At 36.5% G+C, this 15,506-nt stretch overlaps 1 protein-coding gene across 1 annotated transcript in view; it reads right to left on the bottom strand.

Moving 5' to 3' along the window:
• Window positions 1-2,284: 2,284 nt before the first annotated feature.
• LOC135778358 (proton-coupled folate transporter) overlaps window positions 2,285-15,506 on the bottom strand; it is a 54,459-nt gene continuing 41,237 nt past the window's right edge. The window contains exon 7 of the mRNA XM_065288820.1: window positions 2,285-2,701. Coding sequence (XP_065144892.1) covers window positions 2,656-2,701 — 46 coding nt within the window. The 3' untranslated portion in view covers window positions 2,285-2,655. The remainder of the gene's footprint in view (window positions 2,702-15,506) is intronic.

The raw sequence follows: 15,506 nt of genomic DNA on the forward strand, positions 1-15,506 counted from the left end.
GCATATATCCTTCGCATTATTACCAGCTAAACTAGAAAATAAAATTTGAAAGAACAAAGATCAAACAAATTTGTCACCAAAACGATTTATATTTCAGTCTGTTTCTCATACAAAACTACCACATGGCCACAGAGGACATGGAATATAGTGAATGAAGTATTTCCATGATACTTTTGTCCTTTTTTCAGAGCTGCGTGCGGAAGAGCCGTGTGAATATAAAGAGAGATTGAGGGTTAGTAATAGATGACATGATTCATTTTGTTAAAACTTTTCAATTAGGTTTCATGTATTTGATAAATAATTAACATCAGAATTTACCAAAATGGTCTTTCTGCTTGCATGTTAAGCTGAAAATACAGTTCATTTTTCAGCAAAGCATACTTCATTTGACTCGAACGCGTACATTTGATGCTTGCAATACCTTTCCTGGCCTACAGGGGTCTGTAAGAAGCAGTCAAATCGGTCTAAAGGGGTGACTCCACAGATTAAAACTCTTGTTAATATCTTTGTACCCTTTATGGTACAGTTGTATAAATGAGGATACTTCCAGACCTCTTCGCACCATCTCTCATGTACTGTATTATGGCCTCTATCTTCGATGTAGCTTGCATGCTTTCCGGACAGTTTTGTATATGCAGTTTTTCATTGACATTCGCACTTTATCCACAGTTTGTCTGGTCCTGCGACTTATTGTCAGGTGCGATTTATATGTCAAAATTAATTCATATGAACCAAGAGAAACCATTACCGTCCACAGGCCGCTATGTGCTTCTCCTGTATTTTTGTAATTCAATGGATTTAGTAATGTGGAATGACTTCGGGAGTTTAGTGAACTTGATTTGGCTTGTTGTGTTAATTTAGCCTATTCAGCCTCCCAGGTATGTTCTGTATGCTATTGTGTTATTTGAATAAATGTTAAAGTTACGTTAACATGTACGGACACCTATTCAGCCTGCTGTTGTGTGTGCCATTGTTTAGTTGAATAACTTACCTTTTCAGATTAAATGTCAGTTCTTATTTTGTAGATTTTCTAAATAAACGTGACATATAGTACAGTGCGACTTATATATGTTTTTTCCTCTTCAAAATGCATTTTTGACTGATGCGACTTATACTCTGGAGCAACTTATAGTCCGGAAAATACGGTATGTGCGACTTGCGATTTACAAAGTGTGTGCGGTTACAAAAACCCTGCACTGACCCTGACCCTTTTGTACATGTAAAAGTGAACTATACCTTGGCCTTTACTCCAATGAAAACGGTGGTACCGCATATTCTTCTCCACTCCAACCATCATTGAGGAGCCTCACTCGACACCCATATTAAATGTATTTGTAGTAATAGACTTTGAAAGAGTCAGGTCCAGAAACAAACTTCCCATTGAATCATTCCTTCTATATTTAGTTCCATCCCAAAAGACCACCTTTGATTGAAGTTATGTTTGACTATGGAGCCCGTATGGTTTTCTGTCACTTTAAGATCTGAAGAGCCCAGAGGCGAACACTACTTAAGTAATTTTACTTTCAACATAAAAGTACATTTTTAAGAATTTGTATTTTATTAGTATTTTTCTTTGGAAAACATACATTCCAAAGCATATTATCATAATTTTTACTCCACTACATTTCATAATTTCAAGTTTTTGGTTTATATTTAAAATGTAAGTACATTAAACATCTAGTATTTGTTTTTACTTTTACTTAATTAAAAAGTACTTTTTATGTAATTAGGTATTAAATCAATATTAATATGCAATATAAAAGGAATACACAGTATGATTCTAATGTAGTGGACATTTTTAGTAAAGTTAAGTATTTTTTTCACTCTGATAAAGCACAGATGCTTGGAAAATTTACTTAAAATACTCAAGTAGTGTCCGCCTCTGGAAGAGCCACAGAGAGGGATCCTGTGGCCCAGTTACTGGAGTATATGCTTTAAAAGTACCTCTACTTTCCATGATGTCGTGCAGTTTATTTAATTAAAGAACGATTCCAGCATTCCTTTATGGAAGCCAAGAAGCTGTTTCAGTCTAATTGTGGTGAATGGCTTATCAGGAAGAACAATTTAGAGCAGCAATTTTCAATTACTTCTTCCAGTTCTGGAGTTGACCTTTCACCATTCCAATTTTATTAAGGGGTTATTAATGCCCTCTCGCCACACACCCAGTCAAACCGCAATCCATTTGCAAACACTACCACTGAGCTGTGTACAGAGTCACACTTTCTTTGTACAGTGCTTTAGTCATTGTATAAGAAAAAGCATTACTGCAAGATATTCTGTACAGTGGTTTGATATTTATTATACAGTATAGTGCTTACATATATTACAAAATAATTTGTGCAACTTGTACATTTAATTGTGACCATGGCATTAAATGTACATTCAGATTATAACCTTATCTGTTGAGTAATTAAGTACAGTAGCATATACAGCTAAGGATATAAGTGTATTCGAATAGTATATAATCAGAAATTTAACAGATGTACTAAATTTTATTCCAAATGCCGCACAGCCATTGTGTTTCTTATGAAAACAAATGTTTTACAAACAGCAGCTCTTGCAGACAAGGGCATTTGCGTTGCATTTACGGAAAACTTGAATTATGGATCCACTTTGTACAGTACTTGAAAAATTACCCAACAAAAAAACGACGTCCTACAGCAAGAGGCGGGGCAGAGTAGTGGGCATCTCGCTAATCCACCTACAAACAAGAACAAAGACATGTCAGTCATACTAAGGGGACGTCACAAAAACGTCCTCAAAAAATGCCAGAGCAAATGCACACTTTTACACAACAAACATTTAGCATTTCAACACTCTGCCCCTAGTTATGTTAGTATGGTTTTAGTTGCATGCAAAATATAAATAATTTCAGGGCAGCAATGAAGTGAAAAATGTTTTTATTTATATGAGTAAATCAGGGTTGGCTTAGGAAAGGCACAAGACCACCAGGTGTCATAAACAGGCCATTCATTATTCACAGCGAGGTTAGTATGCAATGTCAAGGGCAGACTCAATATCCATAGACCTTCCTTTCTCTGCGACCAAAACTCATATAAGTTTCCATTAGTATTGTACCATAGTTCCTGTCAATTTCCACCTGCATTCATAGAATACTGTACGTCTACTCTTAAAGGGACACTCCACCTTTTTTGAAAATAGGCGCATTTACATCTCCCCTAGAGTTAAACATTTGATTTTTACAGTTTTGGAATCAATTCAGCTGATCTCCGGGTCTGGCGAATCTGATTAGACCATTAGCATCACACTTAAAAATAACCAAAGAGTTTAAATATTTTTCATATTTAAAACTTGACTCTTCTGTAGTTACATCATGTACAAAGACAGACTGAAAATTAAAAGTTGCGATTTTCTAGACCGATGTGGCTAGGAACTATACTCTCATTTCAACATAATAATCAAGGACGTTTTTGCCATACCATGGCTGCAGCAGGCGCAATGATATTATGCCATGCCCAAAAATATTAATAGCAGCGGGACTTTTGCTAATGGTCTAATTGGATTCAATGGATTGTGCTAAGCTATGCTAAAAGTGATAGCACCAGACCCAGAGATCGGTTAAATGGATTCCAAAACCGTAAAAATCAGATGTTTAACTATAGGGGAGCTGGAAAATGAGCCTATTTTCAAAAAAGTGGAGAGTCCATTTAAGTCGCTATGAAAATAAAATGAAAAACTGTAATTTGTTTTGGAATATTGTGGTATTTTTAAATTACTTATCTGTGAGTTAAAATTTTTTTAAGTCATGTGCCCTCATGATCTTTAATCAAAAATGCAAATCTCCTCCCCTCCTCAACACGATCTCTCTTTACTTCCAGGAAAGTGGGCGGGGTCCGGGAGAAGATTGCGGCGATAAGCAATTAGCAACATGACCCAACTTCAAACGATTCAATCAGATCTCGATGGACAAATTCAAATCCAGCCCTGCTTTATTTCATTTCAGAAGCTGATTTAATTTGGATATACGTCACCAACTGGAAAATAAGGCAATCGCTACTTCCGTTTCAAGGCGACTTTAAAAATGTAAACATTTAGTTTCATTATACATTTCAACAGTCCAAAATGAAAATTATGTCATAATTTACTCACAATCATGTTGTTACAAACCTGTATAAATTGCTGAACACAAAGGAAGATATTTTGAACAATGTTTGTAACCAAACTTTTGTTTCCTGCTTAATTTCAAACATCTTCCTTTGTATTCAGCAGAATATACAGGTTTGTAACAACATGGGGATGAGTAAATTAAGACAGAATTTTCATTTTTGGGTAAACTATCCCTTTAATAACATGCTTATAATGTTTAATATGACCAATTGAATCTATGTCTGTATAGTGCATATACATGTAATTTACCAAAATGTATTTTAAATGGCTAATCATTAACTAAATTAGTAAGTGATGTTTTTATTAATATACTGTACAGCATAAACATCCAGGTTAGAAGAACTACTGCCCGGAAGTGACTGGTGTTTTACATTGGTGCTTAAGTGTCATCAAATTTGATACAACCTTCTGAAACAAACAAATCCTAATTAAAGTAAATTTTTAAGCCAATCTTTGGCTTTAACTTTCACAGGCACGCTTATGAAAGGGTTTTTAAGTTAATTGTGTAGCCCCATCTTTGTTCTGCTTTGAAAAAAATTGTCCAATGTTTTTGCCACTTCTTACATTTGAATTACTTAATATTGCACACTATTCAGCAAAGGTACACAATTATGTCATGTATAATGAGTGGTTATGGCCATCACAGACCAATGGCTCTTATAGCTTACTGTATGTCAGACAGGATTTAAATCCATATGAAGTAATTAAATGTGGCTGGAGTTGTGCTTCACATAAACAAAATATGCTGATCCTTTTGTTTTTCCAAACTAAGAGATAAATCTGAATTATTTTTAGAGAAATTGACGGCATGCCGTAGAGGCTGTTGATAGAGTTTAACTTACATTGAACCCAGAATATTCCTGCAGACTTGACAAATACTTTTGACGTCGGCTGAATTTGTCATTTGCTTTGTGTAAATCCACAAAGACGAGCACTTTCTCAAAATCCGAGACACGTTAATCCAATTCATTCTCAATATCCAACTAAGAGTGTTTTCAAAGCTTGAGCATATGAGACACAGCACGGTTGATAATAATTATTCTGAAGCCATTCTCTCTCTAAAAGAGATTTTAACAATACAGCCCTTGAATGACACTAATGAAAATGATTCTGCAGAAGGTTTGAGCTCAATGCGGTGTGGACAGTTAATTGTTGTTGTCAGACAGAGTGCAGGTGTGTCGCACGGCTTAGTCTGAATGCATTTGGCTTTGGCAGACAGTGAGAGAGACCATTTCCATGCTTAATGAGAGAGTACAAGTGCTGAGCAGCAATAGCTTCACACTCACATTGGCTGAGCCTTTCCTTGCTGTTTTTATTGTTATTCATGATAAAATCGTATCAGAAATGTTCGATCTTAAGATATTGTGTTATAATTTCTTTTGATGCTTTTTTTCTTATTAAAACATTTACAAAAATTGTGAGATAGGGTAGCACTTTATTTTATTGTGACTTTGTTATAAATGTTGTATGCAATTAATTAATATAATAATAAGTAAGGAGTAATTGACGACGGACCATTGAATTATAAGAAAATAATGCACACCCAAGGTGCAATGCGGCACGACGCGAAGCAGAGTGTGCATTATTTTCAAATAATTCAAAGGACCGGAGTCAATTATTCCTCTTATACCACGGTTACCACAAACATTGCTCTGGTGCCTATTTTTAAGACATTTTACAAGTTAGGTGTGCGTTTTCAGAAATTAATGCATACCCACAGAACATTTCTCAGCCAATCAGAATACAGCAATCAACAGACCCGTGGTATAACAGTAAATAATGCATATTTACATGCAACTAACCATAAACAAAACCCATACCTAACCACAACCCTATAATACAGTGGTTGCCAAACTTTTCATTCTGCAACACACTTAAAATATATAATCTATCCTGGGACCAACCAACATACGTTTAATTCAGAACGATTATCAAAACATACATGGAGTGTAAAATTGATAATTTTTTTGCTTCAGTTTTTTGTAAATTGGGTAAGTGTGGCGACCAGTGGATATTACAGTTAAAGGTATTACAGATAACGATTAAAACTCATCAGGAACACATTTTTTCATGCAAATGTTATCTCAATTGATGAGATAACTCGTCAATGGCGAGGAATGAGTTAAATAAAAATATGAGAAAAATTCACATTTTACTTATTTTATAATGAAGAAGTTTTTTATTTTCATTGTCATTTTTTAAATAAAAGTTTAATTGAAATATTAAATACATTTATGATATATCATATCAAAATCATTGTCATTGCTAGTCATTAATTGGAATAAACAATTTTACAAATTGTACAAATTGTACACACGTTTTAGGGACGCATTGGATAGAGGAGCAACAATAATGTAGTCTATGTGGAAAATAATGTGTTTTTTGAACCACAAACCACTCGAACACATTGTATTACAGCTAATACACAAAATAACATTGTTTTTACCAATGTAATAGGGGCTCTTTAAAATATTCAAAAACTGCCTATAGCTGCAGAAAGACATCTTTAAAATTCTTCTCTGCAGGCTTCACATTTCGCTCACAGGTTCACAGGTTCAGCTGAGGCATTGAGCCATAACCCATACCTGCACAACTTGTTGTTTTGGCTGAGAAAGGGCATATTTATTTATGATGAAAATAGAAAAAGAGTCTAAACAACAAGCAAAGTCTTCGGGGTCTTGCATATTTAAAGACAGCCATGCAAAAGACCTTCTCTCAGCATTCCAAATCTCACATAACCTGTAATGTGTCTGGGCAATAAAGTTGAGAGAGCCATGAAACATTAATCCTAACAACGCTCTGCAATATGAAATGAATTTTGAGACATGAAAAACGGCTGCTTGACAAAACCTGATATCAAAGCTTTGTGTATTTTGGCCACGGCTATCACAAATCTTCTTAATAATATACAGACTGAATAGCTCGGTCATTATTGATTCAGAGCGCAAAGCAACCCTTATTGTCATAGTGCCACCATGGTAACCAGACACAATTTTATCTTAACACTGTACTTTCCTCTAGGCAAACGCCAGTAAGCATTTCTTCTGTAGAGCCGATAAATAAATAAACAATTAAACAAGTGGAATGTATTGACCAACTGCCATGCACATTTTAGTTTGATGCTGTACAAGGTTTGGCTGGAGGTACAGTCCAATAAATCCAGTCTGAATCATCAAAGGAAGTTCAACTAAACACCTGCATGTCCCAACTGTCGAACAAATCGACCTGCTGACCAGCATTCCAGGACTTTTTCTCATGGGTTCATCAAGCATTTTTGTTGAATGACATCATCTGATACTCACAGATACCGATAGTTTTGCTTTTTACTCTTTCTTTCATATTATTATGTCATAAAATCCAAGTGTATAGCATACCTACAGCAATTCTGTTGTGATTTTGACCCACTTCAGAATAATTGACCTATGGCTAAGCCACGCCCCTCCACTAACTCGGACTAACAATCAACATTCTGTCAGGAGAAATTTCACAGGAGGCAATTGATGATTTTTGGAGACAGAAAGACTATATATCATCTCGAAGTCACCAAAAGGGCCTTAACTATGCATTGGAGGGTTATATTAATAATTTTATTGTTGAGAAGGTCAATGAAAAGCTTCAGCTCCAGGCAAAAATTTACACGTCACAGTGTAAACGCGATAAACCGCATCTCGTTGCCATCATGATCAAATTAAAAATGTTGGGGGCTAATTTGCATACGTTTCGAGGACAAGCCTTTTTACCATCTTTACCAAAAGTATATCGTTGATAGGATGTTTTCACATCTTTAATTTGGTTCATTTGAACGTATTTCCTAAACTGCTTCTCGATTGGTCAGAATCAACATCCTCGAATCATTTTTAATTTGATCATGAACCCCGGAAGTAAACAAAAAGAATGAAAATACAGCAGACACCGTGGAAAGACGGCTGCACGCTGTAATTATGTCTCTGTTGTTGTTATACATAGTTTGTATACAGCACCCTAGACAAACCGTTCATTTTCAGAATGAATCACGGATGCGCCTTGAAAACAACGTTTTAGTGCACTACAAACGGCAAAGACAACAAATTTCTGAGGCTCCGCCCACACCTCCTCGCAACTCCAGGTATATCCGCTATCTGTCATTGTGCTAATATTGCTAATAGAAACTGTCAACAAACATTTTCTCATCCGATAATGGACTGCGCAGCTGATTTAGTCCAATATGTGCAGTACTTTTGCAGGTTGGTTAGATCTCGGATCGTGTTCTCACCAAAAACTATTTACAAATAACATTTGTTATCTCAGTTATTTACAGATACGTTAATGAAGCTAAGTGACATGTACAACGCAGCTAGAAGCTAATGTTAACATTTTCTAATGTTAGGCTAATGTTACGTTAGAGATGTTAAAGATAATGTTCAAATACATTGTTGACTTAGCTTAGAACAGATGTAGACATCCTTGTTTAATTCATCCACGTTTAGTTGGTGTTGTGGTCTACCTCATAACTTAATATAGTGAAGACACTTAACATTATCTCAGTTGAGATATGGCTTAGGAAAGGGTAAAAAATACACAATGTCACCCATCCTCTCGGTATACCTAGTGTTGGAGTTGCATATACCCCATGCACACAGTTTGACCATTTTAAACTTAAAATGAAAAGAAAAAACATATAAAAACGAATGAAAACGGACTAATTGAAATGCATTACAATTGACGTGGAAGCAGAGAATGTCCGAGTGTATTGGGTTAGCTATGCGGACTGTGATTAGCTCATCGCGTTTGAGGGCGTGGCTTAGCCATAGGTCAATTACACAGCTCTAATGTGTTTTTCCCTTCTAATGGGTTTTTCCCTTTACCCTTTTTGATTGCCAGGATATAATCTTTCCCTGAACTCTAAAAAATGAGTGGGTCAAAAAGAGACGAACACAACCTGTTGGGTTGTAATTTAACAAGGTCTGTCAAACGATTAAAATATTTAATCTAGATTAATCGCATGATTGATATGTTTATTATTTGTAAAAATCCTGTTACAGATTTTTAAGATTCAAAAACAAAATCACTGCATCCATACCTTAAAATCACTGGTAAAACTAATAGATTTAGCACACAAAAGGCTAAAACAATATATGTTCAACTTTTTCCGTTCTTTTATTGTTTGATTGACATTGAGACAGACAGCTTTAACCCTTACGAAAATTAACCATGGTTTTACTAAAGTTAAAACCAAAAAAACATGGTTACTGTAATAAAACCATAGTAATTACAAAATAACCATCCTGGTTTTCAAAAACCATAGTTAAACCATAGTTAGTGTAGAAAAACCATGGTTTTGCTGAAAGTAATCAATACACCAAAAAACCATTATTACTACACTTTTACCACAATAAAACCATGGTTAATGTTCGTAAGGGAAGATCTACTGTAATGCAAGGATCTAATATAATGTTATACATCAGATAATTATTTCCCCAACAGTTAATTAAACGTTTACTTAAGACATAACAGATTATATCTGCGTGAGTTCTTGTCAAAACTGTAATTCTGTCTATGTGTGCTTACATCTGTTCACGCGCCTGTGTGCATGCTTTAGATGTGTCAGTCAGTGTGAGGAAGATCATTTTTATGTCATATCGCTCTTAATAACTCTTTTAACATCAATCAGGTGTCAAACTTGATCACTCTTAATATCTCTTTAAAGGTGCCCTTCCTCTGGCGTTTTTATTGTTTTAGACTGTTGTCTGAGGTCTACTCATGACATTTGCATGGTTTTTACATCCAAAAACATCAAAAGCAATAAGTAATAGGCTATTTTGTACCCTGATTTTGAGGCTGGTTAGAGAAGTGATCCGTTTTAATGGGCGGGCTGCATTGACGACTTGGAAGTAAACGCCCACTGCTATGATTGGATAACAGTTTTTCGTTCAAACTAACTTTCAATTTAATCTCATGTGTAATCAGTTTAATGTTAAGTGAGTGTCTTAAGACACAGTGTCTTTCTTACACACGCATATTTTATCATAAACCCTTTTGACACACACACGCCTGTCTTTTATCGTAAACCCACGCACAAAAACACACACACACAAACACAAACGTACACGTGTCTTTTATCGTAAGCCCTTTCGTTGTGCGTGTAGCAGCACACACACACACGCGCACGCGCACACACACACACACACAAACCCTTTTACATAAACCCTTCGACGCGTGTGTAACGAATGCACAAACACACACATGTGTTTTTTATCACATTTAATAACTCACACAAACACGAGTGTCTTTTATCATAAACCCTTTCAAAGAGTGTGCAGCATGAATTTGCGTCCCTCGGAAGAGAAAACACCGGCCACCACAGTGACACATAGTACTAAAGTGTTTTACTCCCACAAACACGCGTGTCTTTTATCATAAACCCTTTCAAAGAGTGTGCAGCATGAATTCGCGTCCCTCGGAAGAGAAAACACCGGCCGCCACAGTGACACATAGTACTAAAGTGTTTTACTCTCACACACTCGCGTGTCTTTTATCATAAACCCTTTCAAAGAGTGTGCAGCATGAATTCGCGTCCCTCGGAAGAGAAAACACCGGCCACCTCAGTGGCACATAGTACTAAAGCGTTTTACTCACATAAGCTGCGCCACCATTACGTCCGGATCCAATATTGATAGAGGAGCATTGCTTTTTAATCGCAGTCTCTCTTCAAATCCAGCGTTCTTCTGAACATCCAAACATGTAGCAACTGGTATGATTACCTCGTTTAATAGGAATGATGTCTCTTGACGAAAAACAATGGCCCGAATATGGTACGGTTAACGTTTAGCCATCCTTGCAGTAACTTGTTATGAAAACTAACTCAACTACACGTAATATGTGGGCGCGGTCTCAAGTTGAAGAGCTCATGAATATTAATGACCTCGATCAGTTCCACGTCACACTGATAAGCTTTTTAAACTGACCTGATTTCTCCGCTTATTTCTTTTCAGTGGCTAGAGCTGACAGAGTAGGTGGAAGTTAATTTTCACATTCACGACACAACACAAACACATATGAACCTAACACATATCAAAAAATACAAGTAAAAACGGTTTTATGTGGAAGGGCCTCTTTAACATCAAGCAAGTCCTGAGCTTTATTTTCTAATTCCTGCATGTTTTAAAACCAAAACCCAAGACGTGCAAGTGGATGGACGCACACGCATTTAGGGCTATACTGTACACATCTCAGAACACGTACAAATAAAAATAATTTTAGAGGTTTAAAGACTATTCAATTCAATTTATACAACAACGGGCTAGGCCTAGGGTCAGAAATTGCACGTTGCATTTATTGCACGTTAATAAATTAGTGTCGTTAAAATTAACCTTAACACGTTTTTAACATGTTAATTTTGACAGCCCTAAATTTAACCTATGCCGGGTTGTTTTAACTCAAAATGTCATTTTTGGGTCAAATCTAAAAAAATTTCTGGGTTAATTTAACCCAAATTTTGGGTTCATCCATTTTTAAATCAACTATGGGATGAAAAAAACTAGCATTTTAAGAATTTTATGTGATCATCGGCTGTTTTTCAACATGTTGGCCGATGTCTGATAATGCTTTTATCTGCCGGTACTGATTATAGGCAGATATATTTCGTTTCTTTCAAAGCAAATGTATTATTATATTATTGGGCACAGCAAATAGCCAACACTTCAAGCCAGAGTGGATGAATTTTTTTTTTTAAAATCTGTATGTTTGCACACAAGCCAGCACATTTGTATGAATGATGCGTGAAAACTGTTCTTGGTGCATATCTCTAAAATATGAATGTGAGAAAAATGCTTTCACCAGTGTTTCACTTGGATGAGCAGCACAACATCTTCAGAAAATGCATAACCAAGTCCAGAATTCTAAATGCATTTTACCTGATGCATCACTATATGGATGCCTGAAAATCTGGATGCTTAAATTTCATGCAACTACAATCTTTCACCAACGCTGTCACACTTTTCATGTGTGAACAATGTGTTAAGCATTTATCTTGGAGCAAAGCCTTGCTGCATTTCCGTGCATTATCAAGAAATATATTGTAGTTGTATGTACACTGTCAGAAAGAAATGGTCAATGGTTAATCTAAAAAGTGAGGGGGACCGGGATATGCATATGTGTATGTATATAGTAAAGCAAAATATAGTAGACTATGACATATTATAACAATAACCCAACAAATTCTTTATGGTCTACCAATATGTCATGATCCTGTCAGCCCTGTATGTTTTCTTATGTGTTTCATGTGACAGGGTCATGACAGCCCAGTTGTCTTGTTTTGTTTGGAGAGTCACGTGGCCTTTTTTATATTTTGTTCTCATGCTCTCCTGGGTTGCGTTCAACCCCGGCAAAACGTTGCACAACGTTATTTAACCAGGAACAGTGACGCATTGAACACCCTGTTCTGATGACGCAAGAGTTGCAACTTTGATAGCTGAGAGGCCATTCTTTCTGTTCTTTTTAAATGTTTCTGGAGCCTGACGAAATTGTTATAAATACATGTTTAATACTGTAAAATACCCTCGATGTTACGGTCACTGCACTTGCTGTCCAGAATGAAAGACATCATTTCAACTTGAACCCATTGTGCGAGCTGTCTCTTTAGTGCCGTGTGGTGTGTTTACATGTTGCTGCTGATTGGACTGCAGTTCTGACACACCCACCAAACAAGAGAAAACTTATCTCAAAACCCTGTTGCACACCGATGCACACCTTTTCCAGGAAACATGTTCAACCCGGAAAGCGTAGCAAAACGTCCCCTTGTTTCCTTGTATTCATTATTAGTTAATGCCCTTCACCTGTGTGTCCTCGTTACTTAGTTTAGTTCTTCCCTATTGAATGCCATTGTGTGTGCCCTGCTGAAAAAACCAGCATACCAGCAAGACCAGCATATGTTGTGTTTTTTGTACTGGTTTGCTAGCTAAACCAGCCCCAAACCAGCATCAGCACCAGCATCAGCACCAGCATCAGCACCAGCACCAGCATCAGCACCAGCTAAACCAGCACTAGCACCAGCATCCCATGCTGGTCATACCAGCAAGACCAGCATATGTTGTGTTTTGGTGCTGGTATGCTGGGGACCACCAGCTAACCCAGCATAGACCAGCATAATTCCCATGCTGGTCCATGCTGGTTTGATGCTGTTTTTTTCAGCAGGGTGATGTCTTGTGCTGGATCGTTGTGTGTCTTATGACGCCATCGCATGAGTCTTGTCATGGTTTACCATGTTATGTTTGATTATTGTCATTGTTTTCCCCCTCAAGGGTGTTTTTGTTACAAAATAAAAGTATTTTGTTTAAGAGTCTGCAATTGGGTTCTGTCCATCCCCCTTACATGACACAATAAAATTGATAATAAAAAAATGACACCAAAAATTATCTAGATAAGGTTGACCTGACCATGTTTTGCTTAATTGTTTTATTTTCCTTAATTCGAGATTAATTTGTTCTTAAAGACTAAGTAACAAAAAAATTACATGGGCGGAATGGTAACGGCGAGTTGAAAACTGCAGGGTATATGCCCCGCACAATCTACACCCATGGGATCTAAAAAGTCTTAAATCAAGATAAATTTTCAAATGTAATTCAATTTGTGCTTAAAACAAGCAAAACTACCGAGCCCCTAAGGTGACATTGGAGTAAAAAAATCTAAAGTTTAGTTTCATGTGCTCACGTGAAACTTTCATGTGCTTTTTATTTTCAGGGCCGGCTCGAGGCATGAGAGAACTAAACGGCTGCTTTTTTTGTTGTTGTTTTTTTACAAATAACTTAGTGCTAGCGTTTGAGTCATGCGCAATATAGACACCTCGCGTGCATTGATAATTCGCGCGACATGCAAGTGCGCGTCACTGTAATAAATGATAAGCTATGTCACAAAAAAGGATGTATCCCTCTGGTGCCGAAAAGGGAAAGAAGAAAAGGACAGAGGAGGAGAAAAAAGAGCAAGATAAAGGTACGTTTGCATGTTCATTTACAGTATGTTTAATTTGTGCAGCAGCAGCTAGTGATGTGACAGATCGCAGTTGATCCCTGATCGACCCACGGTTCGGCTCGCATGCAATTCGCGGATTGATATGCACATTTAAACAGGGAAACTTTATAATTTGCACATGTTTCAAAGGCTTGCAGATGTTAAAATTTCAAGTGATTTTAAAAAATTGGCGCTAAAGTGAGCAGCTTTCTGGACGCACATATCTCGTCAATGACGGGGAAAGAGTTAAACTTTAGAGAGAGTTACGCTACTGTGTGTCAGACTGAAGTCCATTAACATACATTTGAGGAATAGAGCACTGAAAAACAATGTACCGTTTTTATGCTGCGCTGTCTGTAATTCGTCCTCCATCTGTGTGCGCGTGCAGCGTTTAAGTGCACTCAGTAGTGCACACATGGAGAGACGCATTTCAGAAAGCAAGCAAACATAAAATCTTTCTGTTCTTGACAGGGCACATACAAACAAAATGATCTCCACAGTATTATTTTTTCCAATAAAACCATTTGTTAATGTCTTAGGTTCATGTATAGATTAGGCAGAAACCAGGTCCATGATTTTCTTAACAGTAACCTCAATTAACCTACTTAAGTCTGTGTCATTATTGTTAATCAAACAATCTAAGACGAAGAGAAAATTACTTCTGTAGCTCTAAAAAAATATAATTTTATTTAATTCATACAATAAAGACAGTGTTATGATTCATTTGATTTGATTTCTGTACCTAATGCTAATTTTTGCCCTTACTTAATGTGCAACTTTGTTCTTTTTATAAATGTTTGTAATTTCTTTATTCACAAAAATTGGTGAGAGGGGGGCCCCCAAACAAATTCTGCTTAGGGCCGTCACTGTTATTTGACAAAATATAGCTATGTGAAACCTTTAACTGCTATGTACAGCACATTATGAACAGCTAACAGGTGCTTTGTATCATAGCTGTCGATATATTATTGATGACAGCATGATTCAAATTTTGCATTGACCAATCAGGATAGGCCTAACTATTTTTTGTTTTTAAAGTTCAGTACCTTTTCCTCAAATAAAACACAGCTATTTTTATTATTTACACAATACATGTTTTCTTTGTTCTCATCACTTTCAACCTCACTTTGCATTCTTACTAAGTCACATGGCACTACTGTAGTTTACCGATGTAAACTCTTCAAACAACAGCTCTGGTTTACTCGGATATGTAATCACATTTAAAATCAAGGCAGGAGATAAAGAGAAAAGAAAGCTTAAGCACTTAAAAACAAGAAAAGACTGTTTGATGTTAGATTTAAAGAGACATCTTTATAGTGAGGGTAATTGTCTAACGTAATGAGAGAGAGGCTTTGATGGATGGATTAAGACCGATTTTAAGTCTTCAGGCTTCA

Source organism: Paramisgurnus dabryanus, chromosome 17 (genome assembly GCF_030506205.2).
Source record: "Paramisgurnus dabryanus chromosome 17, PD_genome_1.1, whole genome shotgun sequence".
Lineage (NCBI taxonomy): Eukaryota > Metazoa > Chordata > Actinopteri > Cypriniformes > Cobitidae > Paramisgurnus > Paramisgurnus dabryanus.